General features: G+C 38.9%; 1 protein-coding gene across 1 annotated transcript; it reads right to left on the reverse strand.

The window, feature by feature from the left end:
- Positions 1-5788: 5788 nt before the first annotated feature.
- Positions 5789-23056, reverse strand: ccdc85al (coiled-coil domain containing 85A, like). Its single transcript, XM_085912291.1, has 4 exons — positions 22607-23056; positions 20242-21325; positions 9146-9203; positions 5789-6997 (listed from the first exon to the last, which is right to left on the reverse strand). Exons 1-4 carry the CDS (start codon positions 22850-22852, stop codon positions 6979-6981), a joined length of 1407 nt encoding a protein of 468 aa, XP_085768417.1. The 5' UTR covers positions 22853-23056; the 3' UTR covers positions 5789-6978.
- Positions 23057-23323: the final 267 nt, after the last annotated feature.

Below are 23323 nucleotides of genomic sequence, written 5' to 3' on the forward strand. Positions count from 1 at the left end.
ATTTTATTTGGAGGCTGCAACTACACTAACAAACTACTGCCTATAGTTTGTGTTATACAAGGCATCGTTTTAGGTTATTATGTATCGAAATACATCTATTGAGTTCTGAAATTATAGTTTTCTGTGATGTTAGACGATGTGTTGGAAAAACTAAGGTCATGTTGGTTAGCATTGAGTTTCCTGGCTAACGTTCCTGTTGCCCTATTGTGACCGTAGTCAATGTGTTCATGTGTAATAAATAAATTAATAATGATTCACTAATTCATAGTTTAAACAGACAAATACAATTAATTGTGTTTACTATACAGTGATTCATAAGATAACAGTGCATTTGTTACAGTGACATGATACATATTTCATATTGTGAATGTTAAAGGTATGATTGAGTTTTCATATCGATTTAATTCATTTAGTTCATATGACTGATTATACAATGTGGTTTGTATTCTTCCAGTTTCACCCTTTCCCATGTGATTAAACCTGGCCTTCAGAGTCTTGATGAGTGGAAGTGGTTGAGCTTACCGTCTTAGGATATTCAACATATTTGGAGGGCAGGATAAATAGTGTTCAGATTTTTCTTTTCTTTCTGGATATTTAGATGCACCCAAAGAAATGTTTGGAAAGCGTATTTAGAAGGTTCAAAGACAAGGAGACAATGTAAAAAAACATAATCCATATACGTGCAGAGAACACAGTCCGTTGGGGAAATTTGAGTGTAAGGATGAAGCATCTGCTTTTGCCCAATGGGCCTCGCAGCTAGTGCAAACACACACACACACACACACACACACACACACACACACACACACACGCTCACATAGGCACATCAAACTACTTTTGATTCTAATGAGGCCGAAGCCAGCTGGGCAACAGTGCGCTTGTTCCGGTTCGTTTCTGGCTGTCAGGATGTTGTCCCAAAGCTCCTCACATGTCAGCCTCTACTTACAGCATCCTGACATTTTTTTTCCTTTTGTAACACACCAGTTACTGTTTGGAGTCACAGATCAGGCTAGGCTTTGAATGAAAACAAAATTGGAAATTTAACATTGACTTCAAGATGATTTTTTTTAAACAGAAATTATAGTATTATTTATTGTGGTATGTCATATGTCATTTACATATTAAAAAGTTCATATTGTAGGCTTTATTACTCTTTAAAATGAAAACTAATAACAGTGAGTGTTCATAATGCTGGAGTGGCAGCGATAAGTTATTCAAGAAATTATTAGCGAAGTATTTACAATGATTTTGAATGCAGAAATGGATTAAATAGAAAATGAAATCTTTTCAATTTCCTGCTCAAAAAAATACATCAACTAAACCGGTTAGTGAGAAATCAACTATCATGGCTGGATGATCCCCTTGAATTTTCCCAAAACTTTATCCACCTGCATTTTAGTTCAATCTTTGCAACCAAATTTGTCAAATGGCTGGTCAAGATTACTACTGTAAAGTCTCCTACCCTTGGAAGAGAAGACGAATTTGCTGCGCTTCACCACTTCAAATAAAACTAAGAGAAAAGAAAACCACAAAGAAAAGAAGCAAAATGAATCATAGGCTTTGGAGTAGTTTCAAAGGTTTGGCATCTCATCGTCTGGCTTGTCTCCACTAATCAGTCCAGAGTTTGAGTTCAGTTCCGACTCCATCTCTGACTATTTCCACTGCTGCCACTACATATCAGCTCGCACATCAACATTCCTGGACGTGTACACACACAACTGAAATAATATAAGGTTGTAGTTGCCGCTTCCCTCATCACCTCCATTGCACACATTTGGATGTGTTGGTATTGGTTTTCATTCAGAGCACCCGACTCACATAAGAAGATTGAAAAAAAACTTCAATCTAATTTTTCTCATAGGAGTCACATCAATGTGACAAGTGTACCTCCAATAAAGTGGGAAAAGTTGCTTTAATATGTCTTTCATTTCAACCGAGATATGTGAAAGAGGCTAATGAGAGATCGTTTATCTCTGTTGGCCATTAGCCTTAGTCTGTGAAGTCATTAGCCAATGTAATTAACTTGTATAATATTAAAATGAGAAGCATGTCGCACTGATGTGATTCTCTTAGCTTCTGAGTGTGACCTACTTAGAATGAGGATTTAAACTTGTTTGTTGATGCTACTTAGAAGACACGGCATGTCTAAAATTCACATTGTCGTCACACTCATTCAGCTTGTGTCATAGAAGTTTTTTTATTGGCTAAACTCGCCTTTTATGAGTCATGGATCTACGTAGAAAACAATAATATCTTGCGTGAATGTCACACATGGATGCATTTATTCAAGTCACTGTAGCATAACAAAAGCCACCCAAATACACAAAGTCACATTGCAGAGACAATATCTTATGTAATGGGTGGTTTTTTTCCTATTACTAGTGAAATGCTGGCTGGTCATGCATGGATTATATTCTATACTACTATTATCCCTTGGACATTACAATTGTTTACACAGGACAAGACAGTGAGAGAAATAATTGAATTGAATTGATACAGATGTAAATAAATCGACTTGACGTCAAAAACATTTAATTTCATCAATTTAATTTAATTATTAATAACAATTGTGACATGCAGTGTAACCAATTGAATAGCCACTGTTGAGTTAAAAATAAAAAGAATCTGTAAAGCTATCTGAAACCTTTTACAATAGGTCATTGCGTGGTACCTTTGAAGTCCACCAACACTAAGAGGATTCCAAGTTCCAAGCATTTGCTCTGTTCATTGATTGATTGATTGATTGATTGATTGATTGATTGATTGATTGATTGATTGATTGATTGATTGATTGAAGTCACTTTACATCTTTACAAGCTTTACATCTGTCACTGCTGGATGGTGGCACTGAACACCACAGGGATGGCGCTACACTGGGCTGGGGGGTTGCGTAGCCTGTGTCGATAAGACCCCCCACCATTTGATTTGATATTCTAGAATATATTTATAAATTATTCTCTCAACCCCACTTTGTATCTGTCAAGTCCCCCTTTAGACCCTGGAGAGAAAAAAAATCTTGGAGCTGACCCTGGAACACTGCAGTATACGCCCATCATCACGTCTCACAATTTGAGATACAAGTGAATTGAGTTAAAAGCCAAATTTGAAGCAAATCAGGAGGTTTCCTCTCCAACAAATAAACAAAGTTATATGAGAGACATTTGACAGTTAGCTGGCGCATGATAAGACTTTGGTACATTTCCTGAAGTAAACACTGTCAAATGTTTTGCTTTTATGTAGAAAATCAATTGAAACAATTTGAAATTTTGAGTTCAGATTTGTTGTCGACCTTATGTACCTGCAGTGTCACGAAAAGGGAGAAATGCTGGCGCAAATTCAAAGCTGCTGTTCACCACATTTCAGTGAGTAATAAAGGTAGAAAGTAGAGTTCACCCAAGATTCCATTTTGTACACATCTATCACAGTGACAGATTATTGGCTCAAATATGATGGCAAAAATTCTACTTTATGCCTAGATTCCATAAAATCATCCATCATCATCTATGAATCCAGATTTTTTTCACAATGACTGAAAAAGATTGGACTGTGTCTTGAAGTTAGGACTTGTCCCTTTGCAGTATCTCGTGAATTTTTACACCGACATGTTTTGGGGGTTTTATTTGCAGAGGAGAGGGTGGGGTGTATGTCTGCTATGTTATCTAAGCTAAATAGAAGTACTCCAGTTTTCCTTTTTTTTTGTTTTCATGAATGTTCAACTCCACTCAAGTAGTGGAAACTGAGAATTTGAGTGTCCCTACTGTCTTATGATTTGGAAACGGGTCACTTACTCCACAATTGAGTTGGATGTCAACACAGAACTTTACCAGTTTGGTAGAAAGTCGTATATGAATATAGTTATACATACTGTCATGTGTGTTTCTTGAGATTTTTTTACTATATTGGTCGTCATGCCTGTCGATAATGTGCCTTATTTTTGAGTGCATACACAATTGTGACTAGTCAGATTATACTTTCCTCTTGCTCTATGCCTCACTGATGTCCTGTTGAGATTTGGGAGGGTGTTTTGGATTTAACCTCGCAATGGCTGGCAATGCAGATGGGGAGGATTGACCTGCTGTGACCTTGGAGGAGTGCCCTGCTCAGCGACGACGGCGACCTCGTGATGCAAAACATGCTGCAATGCACCAAAGCGGATCAGTGCCGATGCATGCACACACACCCAAAAACAAACACACTGCTGGCTGCTCACTTACACACATTTAACACAGCAAATCCACAAAACAAATACCTGTAATGCTGTGTGGATAGTTACGCATGGAGGGATTTAAAATGATTGCTTATTGAACAGTACATACAAAAGAAAGAATGTAGCCACACATCATGGATGGACACGCAGTTCTGACAATTGCTTATCCAACTAAATAAAATTTTGGTGAGAAAAAAAAAGTTAACAGGGGCTTATACATTTAATATTTGTTCTGATCCAAAATGCCATTTACAAATTCTCCAAAAAGTGTGTCATTCTCACTAGTTGATGGAGAAAAAAAATCCCGTTCATCAGTTTGAATATCAAATATCTTGTTTTTGTAAAATATTGAAGTGAGATTAGGTAGAAAATACTTGCAAATCATTGTCCTGCATTGTTGTATACATTTCACAAAACGTCCCAATTTAAATGAAATTGGGGTTTGTATAGGTTCCACCACACTAGTGACAATCCCAAAACACCATATAAATTATGATGTGATCAGATTTAGGTTTTAATAAATTACATATCACATTTCAAAGCAAATTAATTCATGGTAAATTCATTTTTTATGATTTTTAAATAAAGTATTAGTTTTACATTGGGGAAAAACAAAACAGAGCAATTCCTTCCAGCTCTGGTAACGAGTGTGGCCCGATGTGTCCTCTATTTAAATCTTACATTTTTAAACCCTTGGCCTTATTATTTTTACAGCACCATAGTTACGTAGCAAGTGACTTAATTCATAAAAGACAAAAATCCTCACTATGCATCGCAAGCTGCATTCAAAGGCCAAATAGCCACATCATTAACACGCCAAAACAACAAAAATACCTGCTCACTCCCACTAATAAAAGTTGTTCCTCGATTTGTTACCGGATTGTGTCTTCCTCTTAAACAAAAAAAAAATACTTCCTCTCATATAAACCCCTTCCTTCAAAGAATCATTCTGAATGCTGATAAATATATAAACATCCCCAGCTTCTGTTTTAAGGATTATTATCATTATATGTACATACGAACTTTCCATTCCGGCTATAACCACACTTATAAATGATAGCATTACTGTTTTTGTGTTGCATTGCATTATATTTGATCAATCCTCCTAATGAAGTGGCCAGTGTATGAACTTTGCATCAGATATCCCAGGATACAGATGGTAAGCGCCAATTGTTTCGACAGGATGTAATGGAAGGTGATAGCCACACAGGAAGGGAATCTTGAGTTCCATTATTTCAGAGGAAATCCGGCCGACTGTGTTGTTTTCCACTTGGTAGGATCAAACTGGTTCAGATGATGAGATCATATTTACCGTACATTGAAACACCATGAATAATATAGTACATTCAAACAGCTGAAATTAAACTTTAGATATTCTGTGGATTCCCCTTTTGGATTTATATGAATTTCGTAAAAATATTTAAAATATATTAAAAAAAAACTAAAATATCTTAGCATTCACATAAATTATGCATCCTGGCAAACTGAAAGAATTGCACAAATGTACTTTTAAATACAGAAATCTTTTTATTATTTGATATATATCCTATACATTTTGATATATAGTTCTAATACCTGGAAGTCAAAAATAATGGTCATAATATATTCATATACATTGATATATATATATATATAGAAAACTAATCCAATAATCTACAATAACTTGGACTTTGTTTTCTTATAAAAAAGAGAGAAAAAAAAACAAAACATCTTCGCTTCAATCTAGGTGCTTTATCGGAGATGTTAATACAAAATAAAATGACACCTGGACATTGCATTTTGTACGACTACAACTTTCTTCTTTGTTTAAGACACAGGAAAATATGTTGTCTTTGCTTGAATATCTAGATTTGTTCCCCCCCCCAACACGTTAGGTTTAACAAGAACGACAAGAACAAAATGGTGACGGTAGACATTGCTAAACATCAGATTACACAACTCTTAATTCCACAATTTCAAAAAAATATTAAAGGGAGAAGGGAGACTAATGGAATCAGAAACCTTCCGAAGGTAAAGGGAAAAGAAAAACATGGGATGGTGAATGATGTGCTTCTCCATCAATGAGTTGTGTTTGTAAACAGATGGAAGGCAACACGCACACGAGCCAGTTCGTCTGAGAATTTAGTACGATTTTGCACATAAAAATAGGCTTTGGAATTATAAAAACAATTCATCATGAAGTTGTCAGAATTTGGCGGTTACACGACAAGGTTTTACATTTGACTCTTGTTTATTTTGAATGGAAATAAAAGACAAACCCAAAAGCAAAACACAAATGTTGTGTTGCACTAGGACAAGCTTTCTGTTGATTCACTGCGGTTGTATCCTCCACCACATGGAGGTTGTGCAGGCACAGTGATGTTCATATTGCAGGAAAATAGTCCATTTTGAACATCTAGAGTTGAACTTTCTGTACAACATCCTTCCAAATTCTCATTAAACACAGTATATAACACAGTAGAGTCATTCAAATCTTCCAGCATGCATGCATCTCTCTGACTTCTCTCTTGGATTGGCAGGGAGAGACCTCCATCCTAGTCATTTTATCTGCAGCATAGTTTTATAAACACAACTCCCCAAAGTGCTCAATAGCGTAGTGGAGATGAGAAGATGAAGGCAGGCTGTTTTCAGGCGCTGTAGACATGAATGAGGTCGTGGATGGACATCAGACCATCTGGTGCCTTGGACAGAATCCTTTTGCAGCTATCAAGAACGTGGCTCTACCACTGTGATCTTTTTGCTTCCAAGGAGCCAGGCTGGCGACAATCAGGTCAAGATGAGGCATCAAAGCTGGACAATAATTGAAGAGGAATGGCAGAAAGATGTATTATTTGACTGATATTGAAAGGGGATATAGAAATATAAAGCATCCACATGATGATTTATACATTTGCAGATCATATGAAGACATTTCGTTAATTACTGTTTTTGTCTTTTTGACAATCCACAATTACCAACAATCAATATGAGTTGTTTACACCAGCAATCAATATTAATAATCAGATTAAACCACAGTTTTATAAATTACTGGAAAACATGGTAACCAAAATACAGGAAAACAAAGTTGTGCAACCACAATAATAAATATAGAAATAAATTAACAGTGTCAGTCAGAACTGAACATGATTATCTTTATACATTTTATTTCATTATGCTCCACTGACTGTAATTTTGCATGGGAAACTTTTAGTCTATCATATCCAACCTTGTACACTGTGAGAGCTACTTAATAATTTTACGGTAATCAATTGAGATAAAAAGATATGTTACTTGAATAGTTGTAACAGTATGGAAAAGCTATATGCACATATTCTTTGGTCCTTTCGTATTTTGCCAACCTGCTTATGAGTAACATACATCATGGTCTGAAAGTAAATTCCAATTAAGGCATCAAAATTAGTGTCATAAAATTTGTTTTCACTCGGAGCAAAATACCATTGCTAAATTTTTTAACTTTCGTATGGGACTCACACTTGCAAGTTATTTAGGCAAGTAGAACTACTGTATGAAATACATCACTTTCGTGGTACTTGGAGCGAACACTCGGAATGTTACGGTGTATTTCAACTCTTTTCTTCAGTACTGTGAGCAGCGACATGCCAAGCAATTGATTTCAATGGTTATCTGTTGAAATATCAATATGGGGGGGGGTCAAGTATTTGGGGAAGCCTTGGCAGTGTAACAGCGGAGGAGAATGCACAACACCAGGGGCCATTGCCACAGCACGTAAATGATGATGTGTCGCTTTTAGGCCAAGCACAGACTACTACTTTCTTTCATCAAATTAGCAAGTGCGTCGAGAGCAAGGCAGTGTCATGTGACAGGACGCCCTGGATGAACGCAGCACAGCCCCAAACACTCTGGACTCGACTTGCACTTGCACAAAAATTAACGCCCAGTCTACCAAAACAGAAGAAAACACAATATGAAATGATTCTAAAGTTGTTGTTTTTTTACAGCAAGACAAACCATCTTCTTGTCAGATCATTTTAATGCCATCATATGGCAGGATTTTGGTGGTAACACTTTTTTAAGGCATTGCTTTAAGGCTTGCCATATCTGTGGATATATAAATGATAGTTTCGGGAAAATAGACAAATAAAAACTGGATATCAATAGAAGCAAAAGAATATATAGCATGGCAAAAATGCTTTGTTTCTTTTTTTTAGTTTGTCAGAGATTGATCCTCCTGCTCCAGCCTGCACCAGAGCTAAGGAACAGCTTGCAGGTAGCTTCAATTTTGATGCTTTTGTGAGTTCAAAAAAAAATCATCTTTTCTCCTCAAGAACACATTCTTCTTTTCCGTAGCCAAGTAACTGATATTTTTAAGCAAGATGCAAAAGATGCAGGATCATGTGCTTGTTCTATTGCATAAAGAGAGTGAAAAGGAATGTGTGTCTGTAATTATACACGGCCATGTGTGGGTGCTTTTGTGAGATAGGAGGGGCCAGAGGGGCCTTTCAGCCTTTCAGGGAGAATATGCCTTATTGTCTCGCAGTCATTAAATATTAACACAGCCATCTAACCCTGCCATTCACTGAGATCTGATTGAAAATATCAAATATGGTACATAAAGACAGGATAGAGTCACCTCCAACTATGTCATCGTGCTGTGATTATACCTGGTTAAAAAGAATTTGGAATAAATAAACCAGGTTACTTTAAACACCCTATCATAGAGATTATCACTAAGAAAACCTATTTTAAAAGTAAGGTGACATTTGATCCACTTGCAGCGGGCAAAGTCAGTATTAATGCAAAGCACCGCAAGGCCTCAGTTCAATTTGAATAGTTTTGAAGAAAGCAGTTAAAGGAATTGCATCTAATTACAGGATTATGGACCCTAACCAGTAAGTGACCTTCATTTGCCATTCTTCTTCTTCTCTGATTCATGCAAAGGACATTATCAAGAAGGGGGACAGAGAGGAAAGTTCTTACCTGTCCCATAGCTTGACATTTCTGCAGTTGTTGGTGCAGCAGCCGGCTGATATCAAAGCTGTGATAAAAGAAAAGGGGAAGAAGACAGCAGAGGGAACAAGAGGGGAGAAGTGACGGAAGAAAAAAAAAATAGGTTCATGAATGTTTCCTTGACATGGGAGTAACGCCTCATTAATCTCATGATTTATAGATGGCATATGCTTGAAGTGCCATAAAAAGCAAAATACCTCATAAATAAAACGCAGAGATGTTGGGCCACCAGTGTAAAGGGATGTACTTTTGATGCGTTTGTTTGTTATAGAACATGACAGATATAATTACAACATGAAACCTGAATGTACCAACTGGAATACCTTTCTTTGCTGTTTTGACAAGAACACAACTCTTTGATGTGGAAGCATTTCGGCTCAAACTGGGAGATGATTAAAATGTATTAGGTCAAAGCAATTAATTATGTCTGCCATCACATTTTCTTTATTTTGTGCACAAACAGAATTTTTAAAATATCAATTAAAAGATTTAAGGTGGTAGTATGGCATTCGCAGTTCAGTGTTTGAGGGAGAAAATACTGAAGTGCATCCTCAAAATCGATGAGTGCACACACACACACACACACACACACACACACACACACACACACACACACACACACACACAAATACCATCTCAGTTTGAGGTTGCAATCAGATATCCTGTTAGTAATAATGTATCCATGTGGAACAGGAAGTCTGGGATGTACTTGAATGCACTCTATGCAGGAAACGGAAATTGCAATAAAAATAAGTCAACGTGTACAGCTAATACAAGGTTGGCATATTATTTACCATGTCCTGCCTCACTTGGCAATTCATATTTGATCATTTTGCCGATCATGATAGGTTGCTGAAGTGACATTATTCAGTTTCACAACCGCCAACCATTGTTCATTTAATATTTGAGGGGCGAATTGGTTCTCAAGAGCCACAAAACATCATGGAAACCTTTTTTCACCAGCACACAAACCACTGAGGGCCCTGTTTTCGTTAACAGTTTCACATCTGCTCTGCATGAAGGGTGCCGTATATCCCAAAAGAAAGAAAACTCCAGCCCTGCGGACAATACGCTGAATTTGCACTCAAAATCAAAATTGTGTTGCTTAACTAAAAGTGTACTTTCAAAATAGTAGTAATACAGAAGGCTGGGAATCTTGTATTCAACTTGGCCTTAACTGCAAGTAAGTCATACTACAATGAATGTGTATGGAATTATTTCCACACCTGCTTGAATTATAAACAATGTGAAGTTATTGAGTATCGGTGCATTAATTATTTCATATTGTTATCCTGTTTCATACATTATGCAAGATATGTCACCCCCAAATCACCTCTGCTCGCACCCTGGCCACCATGCAAAATATTTCCAGGCTCTGACCCCAAACTTGAATTTTTTTCAAGTCCCTCTTTGCCGTTGGTTGCCCTTCAGAAAACAATATGTTAAATTCTTGCTCTCTCTTGATCTCTGTGTGAGTCTTTAATCATGTTTTCATCAAACATTCACTCCTTGGTTCACTAACATCTCCCATTAAAGATTCATTGCACTCTTGTGACCGCATAGTTTGCTAAAGATTCCTCAAGCCACCTTCAATACTCCTGACTGAACTTTTCCATCCGTTTGTTGATCTTCGCAAGGGCGGAGAAAAGGTCAGGGGCCTACATTTGGAAAGAGGAGCGATTTTAGGACAAGGCAAGATGGTTTTATTTGTGTAGCGTACACCATTGTTCATTCACAGAAAATTAATACATACAGACACAAAATAAAATGAGATTCAATAGTGAAATTAAGACAATAAATTTAAATCTGGTTAGAAAGGCGTGCGCACACATCGACATGCTTCATCCTAGCATGCACACACACACGTGCAGGCAAAATCTACTGTAGGTACATTAAATGAGTGTGTTCGGTTTTGGTATGATGCATATTGCTGAGTAGATCTATGACTGAGGTGGTCTGCTAGATCAATAAAGCAATCCCAACAATGACATCAATGCACTTACTATGAATGACTAAAGCTTATGAATGATGGGAGACATCAGCATACATCAATGCTTCTATGTTTTCTTATTTGATTCATGGAATCATTACATAAAGAAAAATAAATGCAGGTGTTCAAGATTTATTATGTGGTCAGAGCAGATAGTGTGTTTAGAAATTAAGAAGTAAATGCAGAGTTATCAAAATGTTCATAAATTGATGTTTACATGCTAATTCTAGTGTTGGACAAAAAAAGGGAAGTGGAAGACTTCTTACAGGGTACAGATAAAATAAACAACAAAACACAAAAAATATGTACTCATAATAAATCATAACACAAATTAATTTAAAAAATTGTGCTTGTGTTAGTGAGCGAGTTAAAGATGAACTCAAAGGTACATCAGTCAGAATCATGCCAAAACATTCCCGCCTCATCATGGTTTTATGAAAATTGGTCAAGGGTTCTATTTTTGTAACCAGCGCACATGTGGTTGGACAAAAAAAAAAAAGAACTGCTGCATCTTAATTTTCGTGCTGGTCCAAGCCTCCTCTTGCATGTTTGGGGATTTGGCAGACGGCGCATTGATTTTTTTTTTACCTGCCACTGTATCAGGTACAGTCTTAGTGGGATAAATTTAATTTCCTATTTTACTGGAATGCAGCCTCAGACTTGACTTGGAGGAACATTGGCTCAAAGTTATTTCGCTGTCACCGGTCACGTCACAAGATTGAAATCTGCTAAAAAAAAATTAATGACGTATGCCTTTTATCAACCAACATATATGGGCAAGGAGAGTTAGTAAATGATTTATTTTCTTGAACAAGTGGATTCAGCTTTTGGCAGGATGTCAATGGCAAAATTAGATTTAATGGGATGTGACAGATGTGTCAAGGGAAAGGGTTTCAGTGTCGGTCAGAGCCCAAGTGTATAGATAACATGATTACCCCAGAATAATACGAACCTTAAGCTCCCTCTCAGCATAGCCCTCTAAATTCCTCTACAAAAAGATACACGGGATTAACTTGGAAGGTGACTTACTGTTTACTTGGTAGTCAAGGATCATAGTGTATTGGCCTACGCTATAATTTAACAATTCATCAAAGGCATTCACCCGAAAAAAAAAGGACTTTTATTGTTTGATCAAAGTAAAAAGAATGAAATGAATGAGAAGTGGTGATGAATGAATGGGGACTGACGTATGAGAATCGTTTGTCAAACTTGGAAATCAAGTTGTTATTGATGTCTACATCAAGTCAGTAAACACATGAAGCAGGTCTAATATGTGCCGCTCATCTCTCAATTCTCTTTTTATCTGTCACCCGTACTCTCAGCTATTCTCTCAATTTACAGGATCAATGCAAGGTAATTTCACATGACCACTCTTCTCAGATCTCTGAAAAAGTACTGCATAAATTATTCATGCAGGCCGGACAGGAAAACCCATGGAGATGCAGGATGGATCAGTGACCTTGCGTTTGACTAGACGTCAGTCAGTCCATCAATCTGTCAGTCAGTCTGGTGTACTGCCTGGCTGGTACGACAGATACTTGCCTTAGCATTCTTCGGCAAATCTTGGCCATGGAGAACAATTCCCGAAAGTATAATATTGAGACTTTAAAGTCACCAAAACACACAGAAATTGAAACGTTGCAATTTGTATGAATTAAGTTACTTCTACAATATGTGCTCATTAATGTCTCGAAGAATAACTTGCATTTGAATATATTTATGAATATCCATCCATCCATTTTCAACACCGCTTATCCTGTTCAGCAATATGTTATAATTATGGAGGCATATTGTTTATTTATCGATGCACATATAAGTGATGTGTAGGTAAGTGCATATGAGCTGGAAATATTTGCACAGCAGATTTGACTCTGTCACTGCACATTTACATAATGCAGCCCAGTCAGCTTGACTGCATTCAGGACAGCCTTTAGTTGAAAAGTCAAAGTCAAGCCAGCCGCCACACCTATTGCTGGTGAGCAGTCTTTAAGAGGGCACAAGAAATGCATGGAGGGCCCAATTATTATTACCCAATGAACAACTGTATGTGTCATTTATAAGTCAAAGAGTCTGATCCTGGAGAAAAAAAAAAATATATATATGGGCAATTGATTGTCCATGTGCAGTATAGCTTTACTTTTATTTTGAAATTGGCCCTAGCAGCACATTGCATAGTATGGACAATCATTTTTGTGATTGGCTTGACTTGGCTGGTTTGCCCACAGTCCAGCATGAGTCACACAAGAAAGGCCCTCTGCAAACAGCAACACTCACTGGCGGTGACGCTGGGTAAACGCAGAGAGGCCGTCGACAAGAGGGCAGGCTTCGCGGGCATCACAGTTTCACTGAGCACCGGCTTGAACAGTCTGTCTAAATATGTCCTTATGTGGAAGCAGCACTCGGTGCAAAAAAGATCGGGGACTGCTGCACAACAGAACGGTGCTAAATCAGCCCAATTAAGCGGCCCCATACTGGAAGTCAGGGCAATTAATTTTTTGAAGGAGCCATGTGAGGAACTGAAGGAGTTGTCAAAGGCAATGCCCAATCAGACTGCTACGGAGTTCATGCAAATAATATTGAGGGCATGGCATTTTTACAAAAAAGATTAATATCTTTAAAAGCTCCATGGGATTAATATATATACTTACTGATATAAAGTTTAAATTAGACAAATTATAGTTTATTGCTTTGTTGTAATATTTAGTAAATCGTTAAAAAAAACTAAGTGAAACCTTATGTTGAATCAACAAAATAGAAACAATCATCATAGCAAAATAAAAGGACATTATCCGTTATAATAATGTTTACTCTTCTGTTGTGTCTCTCAGTGAAGTAGAAATAGACTGTAGAGAGTTAAGAGCATGAAGCTCACTGAAGTAGAGCTGGATAATTGGAGCCCCGTTGGCTGATCAAGCCTGAGAACATTGTGTGTGTTATGCGTGTGCAGTCCTTTTGCCTTTGTTTTTTTAAGGAAGCAAGCAAACATAGACATATTTAAAAAAATAAAAAAAAACATTCTCTTGCAACTGTTAACTCTTATAATTTGAATACAGCACAATTCTGTATTTTCTAAGCCTTTTCAATTGCTGTTTAGTGTTTCAACGAGTGGAATTTTACCTTAGAGAATAACATCAGCAATTTGTTGTGATGCGTGCTCTGCAAGTATACTCGAACAAAACAGATGAAGCAAGGTGGACACTAAAACTAAATACTTTGCGAGATTTATTGCGATATGCGTCACAAAAGCAAATGTGTGTGTGTTTTCAAGATTTACATTAACCACAAAGTTCAACACAGACTATGTTGTCCGTTATATTGGCAGAGATTAAATATTTAAGCAGATATTGGCGAGGATAAACTAGTGCTTTATTCATTTATTTATTTTAATCTTAACACATGAGCAACAGACAACTCTGTTAATGAATAAACCATGATTCAGGCCATGCCATAGGGAAGGTGAAGAGTTTGTACTCCTACTGCATTGTTCTAGTATTAATATTAGGTCTAAATGCACTTGGCTACATAACAATGGATTGAAGTTTCACAAATACAAGAACCACTGCCTTAGTTGTACTTTTTTTTGTTTTTTTGTCTATATCGGTGCCATATGGGTGTCTGTGGTTGGGTCTAAGGTCACCTGGCCTCTCTATGAATGCAATCCGCCCTCCATGTTATTAATGAAGACAGGTCATATAGGTGGAGGAACAGATGGATATTTATGTTTATATCTCAAGAAAATCAAAAACAAGTCTAGTTTCAAATTAAAAGCTGCTATGCTGCTGAAAATTAACATAGTGTGCAGAATAAAATCAGCACTCAACTCTGCACTCTCACTGAATCTGATCATCAGATACCTCTCGAGTGAAAGCTCTCAAGACGGCACTCAACTAAACGTGGTACACACACACAAATACGGTTACTGCTGGTGATGTTAGGACAGACAGACAGTTTGCCTTCCGGCCAAGTCGTGCCCCTGCTAAATGACGGCTATGTCTAAACTTCCAGTTAATTACCTGGCCTCGCAAGCTAATTTTCTTTCAGCTCACTGAGCCATATCCCCAGTGGCACTATCTCAAAAGGACAAAGACCCTTCTCCAGTCCACTGAGTTTGCGTGTCTACCGGATGACTGGGGTTACTGTGGAACAGTTGCCACATACCTCAGGGGTTTGTGCTGGAGTGATGCTAGTACACGAAAAGATGTCTGCTCGCTGATGCTCACAGCTACTACAATAGCCAGAAAATTTGGAAGAGTCATTCTATTCTTAATGAGGGCATAAATTATGAATGGATTGTTTATTCTCGACACCCATCGAATCTTTACAATCCAATGGGATGCTCCGACACTGTGCTGCAAACAGCCAGTCTCAATGTATTTATTTTGAAGTTCTTGAATGGAAAACATAATGTTCTGAATGTCCTCCATGATGAATAAAAAAAAACATTTGCTTTCTTGCTATGGGGCTTTTAACGCTTTGATCGCAGTTGCCACTGCTGCTGTCTGGAATTTGTATTTACTATGCAGTCAAGAAACAACGTAACACTGGTGGTACCATCCAGGAAGCGCATTACGGAGACCAAGCTAGCTGCATCTCGATTTAAAATGACAATTATCTGCATCCAAAGTAGTTAACAAAACGCCTAATCATGCACTCCTTGGCTAATGGCTGCTTTAATGGCGGACGGCCAAGGTTGGTGGGGATAATTCATCTCAGGTGTCATTACAAATTCAAATGCCAAGGTAGCTGTTAAAAGTAACATTTAGAAAGACATCCACCTTGAGAAGCTAAGCTCTCTCTTTACTGCATGCAAAGGGAGTACGCATTGAATTTAAAAGGGAAAGACTGTGCAGACTGTGTGGATATGTTTTAAATAGAACCATCGGCAATAAAAACACAACTTTATATGCCTGATTAAACAATTTAGACAATATCATCCTACTGTTTCGAATTCAAAGCATCGTGAACGGCAAGGCTGACATAGTAGCTATCCAGATGAGGCTTTCTGCTAATAATACGAATCCATTAGAGTTACAGCAGCCAAATGTTTCCATAAATCCTTTCATACGAGCAGCTGTGACAAACATTTGGGTTTCTTCATGAGTCGCTAAGGATGTGACACTCCAGAATTTATCTTGGAGAGGAAATGGACAGAGTGGAGTAGGAAGAAGAAAGAGATAGTGAAGAAGGCGGAAAGATGGACGGAATGGGTGGGCAGGGGAGGGGGGTAGCCAGTAATCCACTCAAATACATATTCAATCCTCTTTCCCTGCCTCAGCCTGCCAATCAGTACATCCTCCAGAAAGAGTGCTTTGTAATCATTTGCAATTATTGTAAAAAAAAAAAAATCTCTGTCCAACAGCTGTTTTTAACATGGCAAACCGATTACGATGGAAAGAAGACAGAAAAAGAACAAGGAGAGAAATGCTTAGGGCGAAAAGGTTGAATTTTAACTAAGACCAAAAGCAATCATTTCATTTTACAACACATTTGACAAGGTTAAACTAATACTGCGACAAGCGTATTATGTCGTCAAGACACAGTATTGATAATATGGATAATAAAATGAAAAGCTATTGAATCTCCTTATTGATCTCCAGAAGGGAAATTCTGTTAAAACAGTTTATTTAAAAAAATAAATAAAAATCACTAATAATTTTTTTTTCAAAACATGAATGAGAAGAAGAAAAAAATGTGAAATCCTGAATATCTGTTGCCCTATGCCTTTGCATAATCCTGCCCACTAACAAACATATGGGAATTAGCAGTGTTAAAGGAGCCCCGACATGGGCTTTGAAGCAATCATAACAACCATACTTTGGGCACCCTAGTATGACATCAAAACTTGTTGTTTTTTTTCGCAAAATTTTCGAAATAAGTGAAAGATGCTAATCCACGTTAAGCAGTCGTCGGTAATATGTTTGCCACAAACTAACACAAGTTTCCGGAGTGGTTTAGACATATTTGTTGCATAAAGAAAGTTCAGTGACTCAGGTGTAGGGAGAAAAAGGCTGTTCCTATAGAAACTTTGGCGGGGGGGGGGCAGAGCAAAAATTATGAGGACAAAGTGCAGGCAGAGTTAGTGGCATCACAAACCGAAAGAGGCGGGGTTAGTGACATCACAAACCGATCTGCTATAAGAGCCCATTTGAGAGTGCTGTTTGAGCTGTGTTGATACAAACAGCCATAGCCAAGGCAAACATGGCTCATTCTCACAACTTTAGGGACTTAGTCAGGCTTAGGGATGCAAAACCAATTTCATGTCAGGGCCTTTTAATTACAAGAAACTGATTTTTTTTTTGCTTGAAAAACCGTTGCACATAATTGAACCGTCTATGAAGCACAAAAGAAACATTTTTTGACTCAATGTGAGTGATAAGCGAGCACAGAAAATATATTTTTCTTTTGGGGAGGAAGAACAATTCCCACATACGCCCATTCCTGGGCTGACTCATGACTGAGCTCACTTAAAGCTTAGTAGAATCTTGTACAAAGAGCCAACAACTGTAAATAGTACTCCATTGGGGAAAATAACTTTAAATGATCAAGTAAGTGATCAAACAAAAAATGACCTGCAAAATATAGATAATTACAAATTCCAATCATGTTACATTTCTTAATTTGGTCTAAGTGAATAATGTCCTTCAAACTCATTTGTGCATCCTATCAGCACTCACTGCCTCACAAAAGGCAAGGATTTGTTCCAGTTTCTTTCCCACAAACGTTTTTTTTTTCTGCACTGATCATCTCAACAGTTTAAGCTAATGTGGAACTTGTGATTGCTGAAGCAGAAAATATGATTAAGTTTCTTCACTTATGAAAGAGACCCTCTGCGGTTAAAAGATAAAACCATTTGGGACAGTTAATGGATGATTATTTATAGAGGGAAGAATAATTTAAAATACAAAATGTTATATTTTTAAAGTGAGGCATGTTACTTATGTGCTAATATCACACGTTCACATTTTCATGTTATTCAGTGCACATTGGGTTTTATGATTCCTAACTTCAGGACATGCACTTTTTTTTAATATGTACTTCTTTAGTAATTCTCAAATCCTCAGAAGCCTCATTAATTGAGTGTCTCTTGTGTTCCAATGAGAGAGCAGGATTATCCTTCATGTTTACTAATCATAAGTGGTGTTTTTAGTGATTTGGGGGGGGGAATTCCATTATTTTTATTGCAAAAAAATATATCACAAATAATGTGTGATACGGCTCACAGAAGATATAACAGCAGAGCAGAAGTCAGAGTGTTGTTTTTGTCCCGAATTTAAAAGGCTTAAATTTGTGCCCTCTTGAATGCCACATGAACATGAGACTTTCATTTGTCAACAACAAAAACACAGCTAGAGAAACAGCCATGTCACAAACACAAGCACGCACACACAAGTTCATAAAAATTGAAATAATACTGTGCAAAGAGCTTACGGGATAATCCCAGAAAGTGGAATGTACTACAACATCATAGGAATTAAATTCCTTCATCCAAAAAAAGAACATGCAAGAGTGGGTCAGGGGATGACACACACCGACATGGACACGGCAATATTTAATAGACGACCCTTTATTTATTTATTTGTCAAATTTCGCTTTCAAAGTGTTTATTTTCACTTGAACTGTTGCTTCAAGTTTTGACCTAAAAACCAACAATGGAGGGGTTGACTGGGGTAGTTCAATCATCATCGGTTTTTTTTTTTTTTTTTTTTTTTTTTTTTTTTTTTTTTTAGTCAGGGCTGTACGTCACAAACAAAAGGAAAATATTATAGTCTGCTGCTGCTGTGTCTTTGTCAGGCCAGTGGCGACAGAGGAATCCCAGAGGGACAATGCTCTTGGTAGATAAGCCACCAGAGCGACTGACGAATAGCCATAGTACATTATGACTTTATCACAACTCGTCCCACTGTAATGACTAACTCATGCTAGAAGGCTTAATGAAGTCCATATGGACCTGGATAAACAGTATTTGCTGCGCACGTTTCTCTCTGAGCTAGATTCTCAACTGCTTTACCACTTGGCAAATCACCAATCCTGAAATCCAGAGAGTGCCCCGTGCACTTCAATTTTACAATTAAGAAGTAATACCGAAACGCCCTTTGTAAGCAAGAATCTTCAAGAATGAGATAACGTATCACGATAAAGCATTACGGAGTGCACTTCTGCCATAAGCTAAAAGAAGAAACAGAAAGATGACCCAAATGAAAAGTTATGTGTGTCTTTACAATAATCCGCTGCAATCCCAAGAGATTGCAAAATGACAAGGGGAGAAATGTTTTCAACTGTATCAGACAATCATCTCTAATGCAAAATCATTCAGAATAAATACAAAGCAATTTATGGTTTGAATGTTATAACATCAGGGCACTCAAATAAGATAGCTATAATGGTGAGAGTAGAAACAGCAGATGATTTATAATACAGTTTTGAGACCCAAATGGGTCTTGTCCCCTCCCCCGCCAAAGAACGACATTTCCACTGTGCAAGTTAAAGCGTCATAGTGAAATATAAAAGAAGTACAAATATGTTTCTACAAATCATCTTCCATGACATTGTGTTTTGTTTTGGTTGGGGGTTTATATGTTCTCTGCATTTTTTTTTTTTTTCTGGGGGCAAAGGAAAAGCACACATTTCACCTTGGGACAACCTTTAGTGTCGGCCAGTTCTATGCCACTCAGCACCTTTTTTTCCCCCGGACTCCAGAAATGATTACAGGCCGCTGTGGGGTATTTTAACAGCGGCCAATTTGCTCGGCTATTTTTGTTATCCATCACACGATCTGATCGCCTTAAATTGCAGCATGTTTGTGCTTTCTGTAATTCTAACATTAGGCCTTTTTCACAAAAAGAAATTTCCCCCTAAATCACACTTCTGCATCACGGTTCATGTGTTATACTGTTCAATCATGTGTTCATTATTAAATTAACTTCAGGAATTCCACTTGGATTTTTTTTACTTATGTCGAGCTACCGTCAACCTAATCTGCTAATCAGACTGACACAGCATTTGTGAGGTTGTACAACAAAATTACAATGCATTACATGATATTCAAAGGATTCATTCACACGCATTAAAAACGTACCGTTCATCCCGTTATAGATGCTCCGATGATGTGGTGACAGCTCGTCTCCAGCCGACCTCCTTTGCGCGTCTCTAATGGGGCTGCCAAATTTCCCATGGTCGGGACTCAGACTGTATTGGTGCCTATGAGTCTCAGGACTGCCCCCTTGGACGATACAACTTTTTTCAAGGTGCTCAGCCGTCCCTAAATGTGCATGGCGATGCTCGGGGCTCTCACAACCCGTACTGCTAATGCTGCTCCGGTGGTGCCTCTGATAGAGGTCACCGCTGCCACCTTGGCCCAGGTAGTGCTGCCTCTGGCCTAAAAGAAGGTCAGAGCTGTAGTGCTTTGGGTGCTGCTCTGGACTACTTCGTCCTACGTTCCTTCCGTATTTCTCAGGGCTCAAGCCTCGCATGACCCGGCTGTGGTCAGGCACTGATATGGAGCCGCAACGTGGTCGGCAGAGCTGGGGGAGAGTGTACGGGTACTCCAGGCTTGTACTCCGGTTGCGCCCGGCCGGATGCTCGGGGCTAGACACCTCCCTGTCGATCATTCCTCCTCCTATGGCACTGATGCTGCTACATCTAGGTTTATGGGCCAGCTCGGGACTCCCTTTTTCCCTGGAATTTCCAATGCCGCTCACTCCCACAGCTAGGTGTGTTTGCTTATGCTGATGGTGATCTGAGCTGTCAGCACTCCCTGCACTAGAGGTGCTGCTCCCATCACCAACATCCCTCATTAGAAGACCCTGCCCAGGAACCAGCAGCAAACTGTTCTGGCTGTCTATGGAGTTTCGAGACCCCACGCCCATTCCGACACTCCCACCCGTCCCCCCACCTCCACCAACTATTCCTTTGTCCTCATCCAGGAGGAGACAGAGCTCTTTCAGCTCCAGGTTCTCACGGATGACCTCCTCCTGTCGAAGCTCTAATTCCTTGAGTTTTTGGAGATAGAGGGTCACCTCTTTGCGCATAATGCTAGAGCTGTATCGGCCAAGGCGCTGCCACTCCCTGGACACACGCTTTCCTTTTTGGCGATCATCATCCAGGAAGCAGCACAAGTCTCGCAGTTCACGGTTGTCTTCCTGCAGTTTTTGATTGATGTCCTGACAGGGAGAAATAGAAACACGTGAGGAAGGCAGATTCATTGACGCGATCCTTCGGCCCAAGGACCGGCAGCATTGTCGATGCTAATAAGAGACAGAAGACGTCAGAAATGTGTTTGTGTTTTGATACAATGTCAGATTAATTTTCACTGTCAGAGTGCAGTGCTACAGTGATTTCCAATGTAATATTCCCTTGCATCGCTCTTTGCTATATTAACCACTGCAAAATGAAATGACATTGAAATGAAACCTTAATTCTTCCTGTCTTCCCCGGCAATGCACTGACTCAACATGTGGCATTTATTATACAGTACATCAGAAAAGCTCTGTAAGAGCCTCACCCTGATTTAAAAATGGGATGGGGCAACATCTAACCTTAGCGCTATACTTTTAAAATTAACCTTCTCACCTCTAGCAAAGATTCCCCTTCAATCCTCTTTGTGCAACAATTTAACCCTCCTCAATCCGTCCTCTCCTGCTCTCTCGCTTTCCTATAGCCTCCAGTTCTTTCCATTGTAATTAGTTAGCTTGAACGGGTGCAGAGGTGACAAGGTCTCCTGGAAAGGCAAACGATTTTTATGTGATGCTACACCGGGCCGGCTTTCTGCTTCAACGTCAATTTAACCACTTTTAATCTAGTAATCTGGAAATTAAATATAATAATAATAATAATAATAATAATAATGATAATAATAATAATAATTATATAAATATATAATATAATAAATATATAAATATATAAATATAAATATATATATATAATATTTCTATATTTAAATAATAAATATAAATATTTCTGACACTGCTTATTCCTGTCAGGGTTGTAAATTAAATGGAGCCTATCCCATTCACACTCACCATTCACACACCTAAAGACAAATTAGAATCTTCACTGAAACAAACAGGTATGTTTTAAGAATGTCGGAAGAAGCCGGAGTACCCAGAGACAATGCTCACAAGCACAGAAAGAATGCCAGATCCTTAATTCTAACTGTGGATGTAATAACCACCACCATGCCGCTCTCACTATAATAGACATAAAATAAAACTTTACCGACAAGCCAGAGAGTGAGTAGGCCCAATGCCAAGGTGCACTATTTGTAGGCTCCATGCCATCTGCGTAAGGAACCAGATCAGGCCCACACAATGAACTTCAGGATAACCTCGAGTCTGACCCAATGTTTGCAGCCCATCACGCCCACTACTGTGCGCGCACTCAGGTGCACTCCAATATACTACTGCTCCATGAGATCATCCCTCACGAAATGCTCGCCCCCTCACCTTCAGTCCCCTGATCTCGTTCAAGTGCAACTGTAAGCTGCGATTGACCTCTCGGATGAGATTTCCGTGGTCCAGAATCACGCTCATCTTGTCGGCCTCGGAGCGTCTCAGACGCCTCACCAGGTCTTCCTTGGTCCACTTAAACAGGTCTTCATCGGACAAGCCGGAAACATCGTCCGCCGGACTGTCGGTCTTGGCGATCGACAGCTGCACCTGAGGCTGGGGCGGTGGAGTCGCTTTCTCCATTGGCACAGCGCCTCCGGTACCGACAATGGGCGGAAAATACTCAGAAGGTTGCTGGTAGTCTTTGCTCGCATCCGCTCTCCCACTGACTCGTGACTAAAGGTTATCGTCTAAACATCCGTGGCATAGTTCTTCACCGCCGCCGCCTTTGCTCTCGACAGGTCTGCTGCTGCTCACCACACTCTGCAGGCGCAACAGCTGATGATGCCGGCTGAGTGCTGGGAGGACGCTCTGCTGTCACTGCAACATCCCCATGGTCGAGGTGGGCTTGGTTCGAACGAAAGCCTTTTGATATTCTGATTCCAACTACTGTTCGAGAGAACGTGAGAAATAGTCGGTGAGGCTTCAGGGTCACACTTGCTCACACAACGAGAGCCGGGGAGGAGAGTCTGTGGTCAACGTCAGTATAATGTCTACTCAGTCTCTCTCTCTCTCTCTCTCTCTCTCTCTCTCTCTCTCTCTCTCTCTCTCTCT

The sequence above is a fragment of the Syngnathus leptorhynchus genome, chromosome 5, assembly GCF_054491065.1.
Source record: "Syngnathus leptorhynchus isolate UIUO chromosome 5, UIUO_Slep, whole genome shotgun sequence".
Lineage (NCBI taxonomy): Eukaryota > Metazoa > Chordata > Actinopteri > Syngnathiformes > Syngnathidae > Syngnathus > Syngnathus leptorhynchus.

Excerpts from the sequence above, each read along its gene's own strand:
- ccdc85al (XM_085912291.1), bottom strand. The coding sequence starts at position 22,852 with ATGGAGAAAGCGACTCCACCGCCCCAGCCTCAGGTGCAGCTGTCGATC. Across the intron at positions 21,326-22,606 it reads ACGAGATCAGGGGACTGAAG|GACATCAATCAAAAACTGCA; the intron begins GTGAGGGGGCGA and ends TCTCCCTGTCAG. Across the intron at positions 9,204-20,241 it reads CATCTATAACGGGATGAACG|CTTTGATATCAGCCGGCTGC; the intron begins GTACGTTTTTAA and ends CTTTTATCACAG.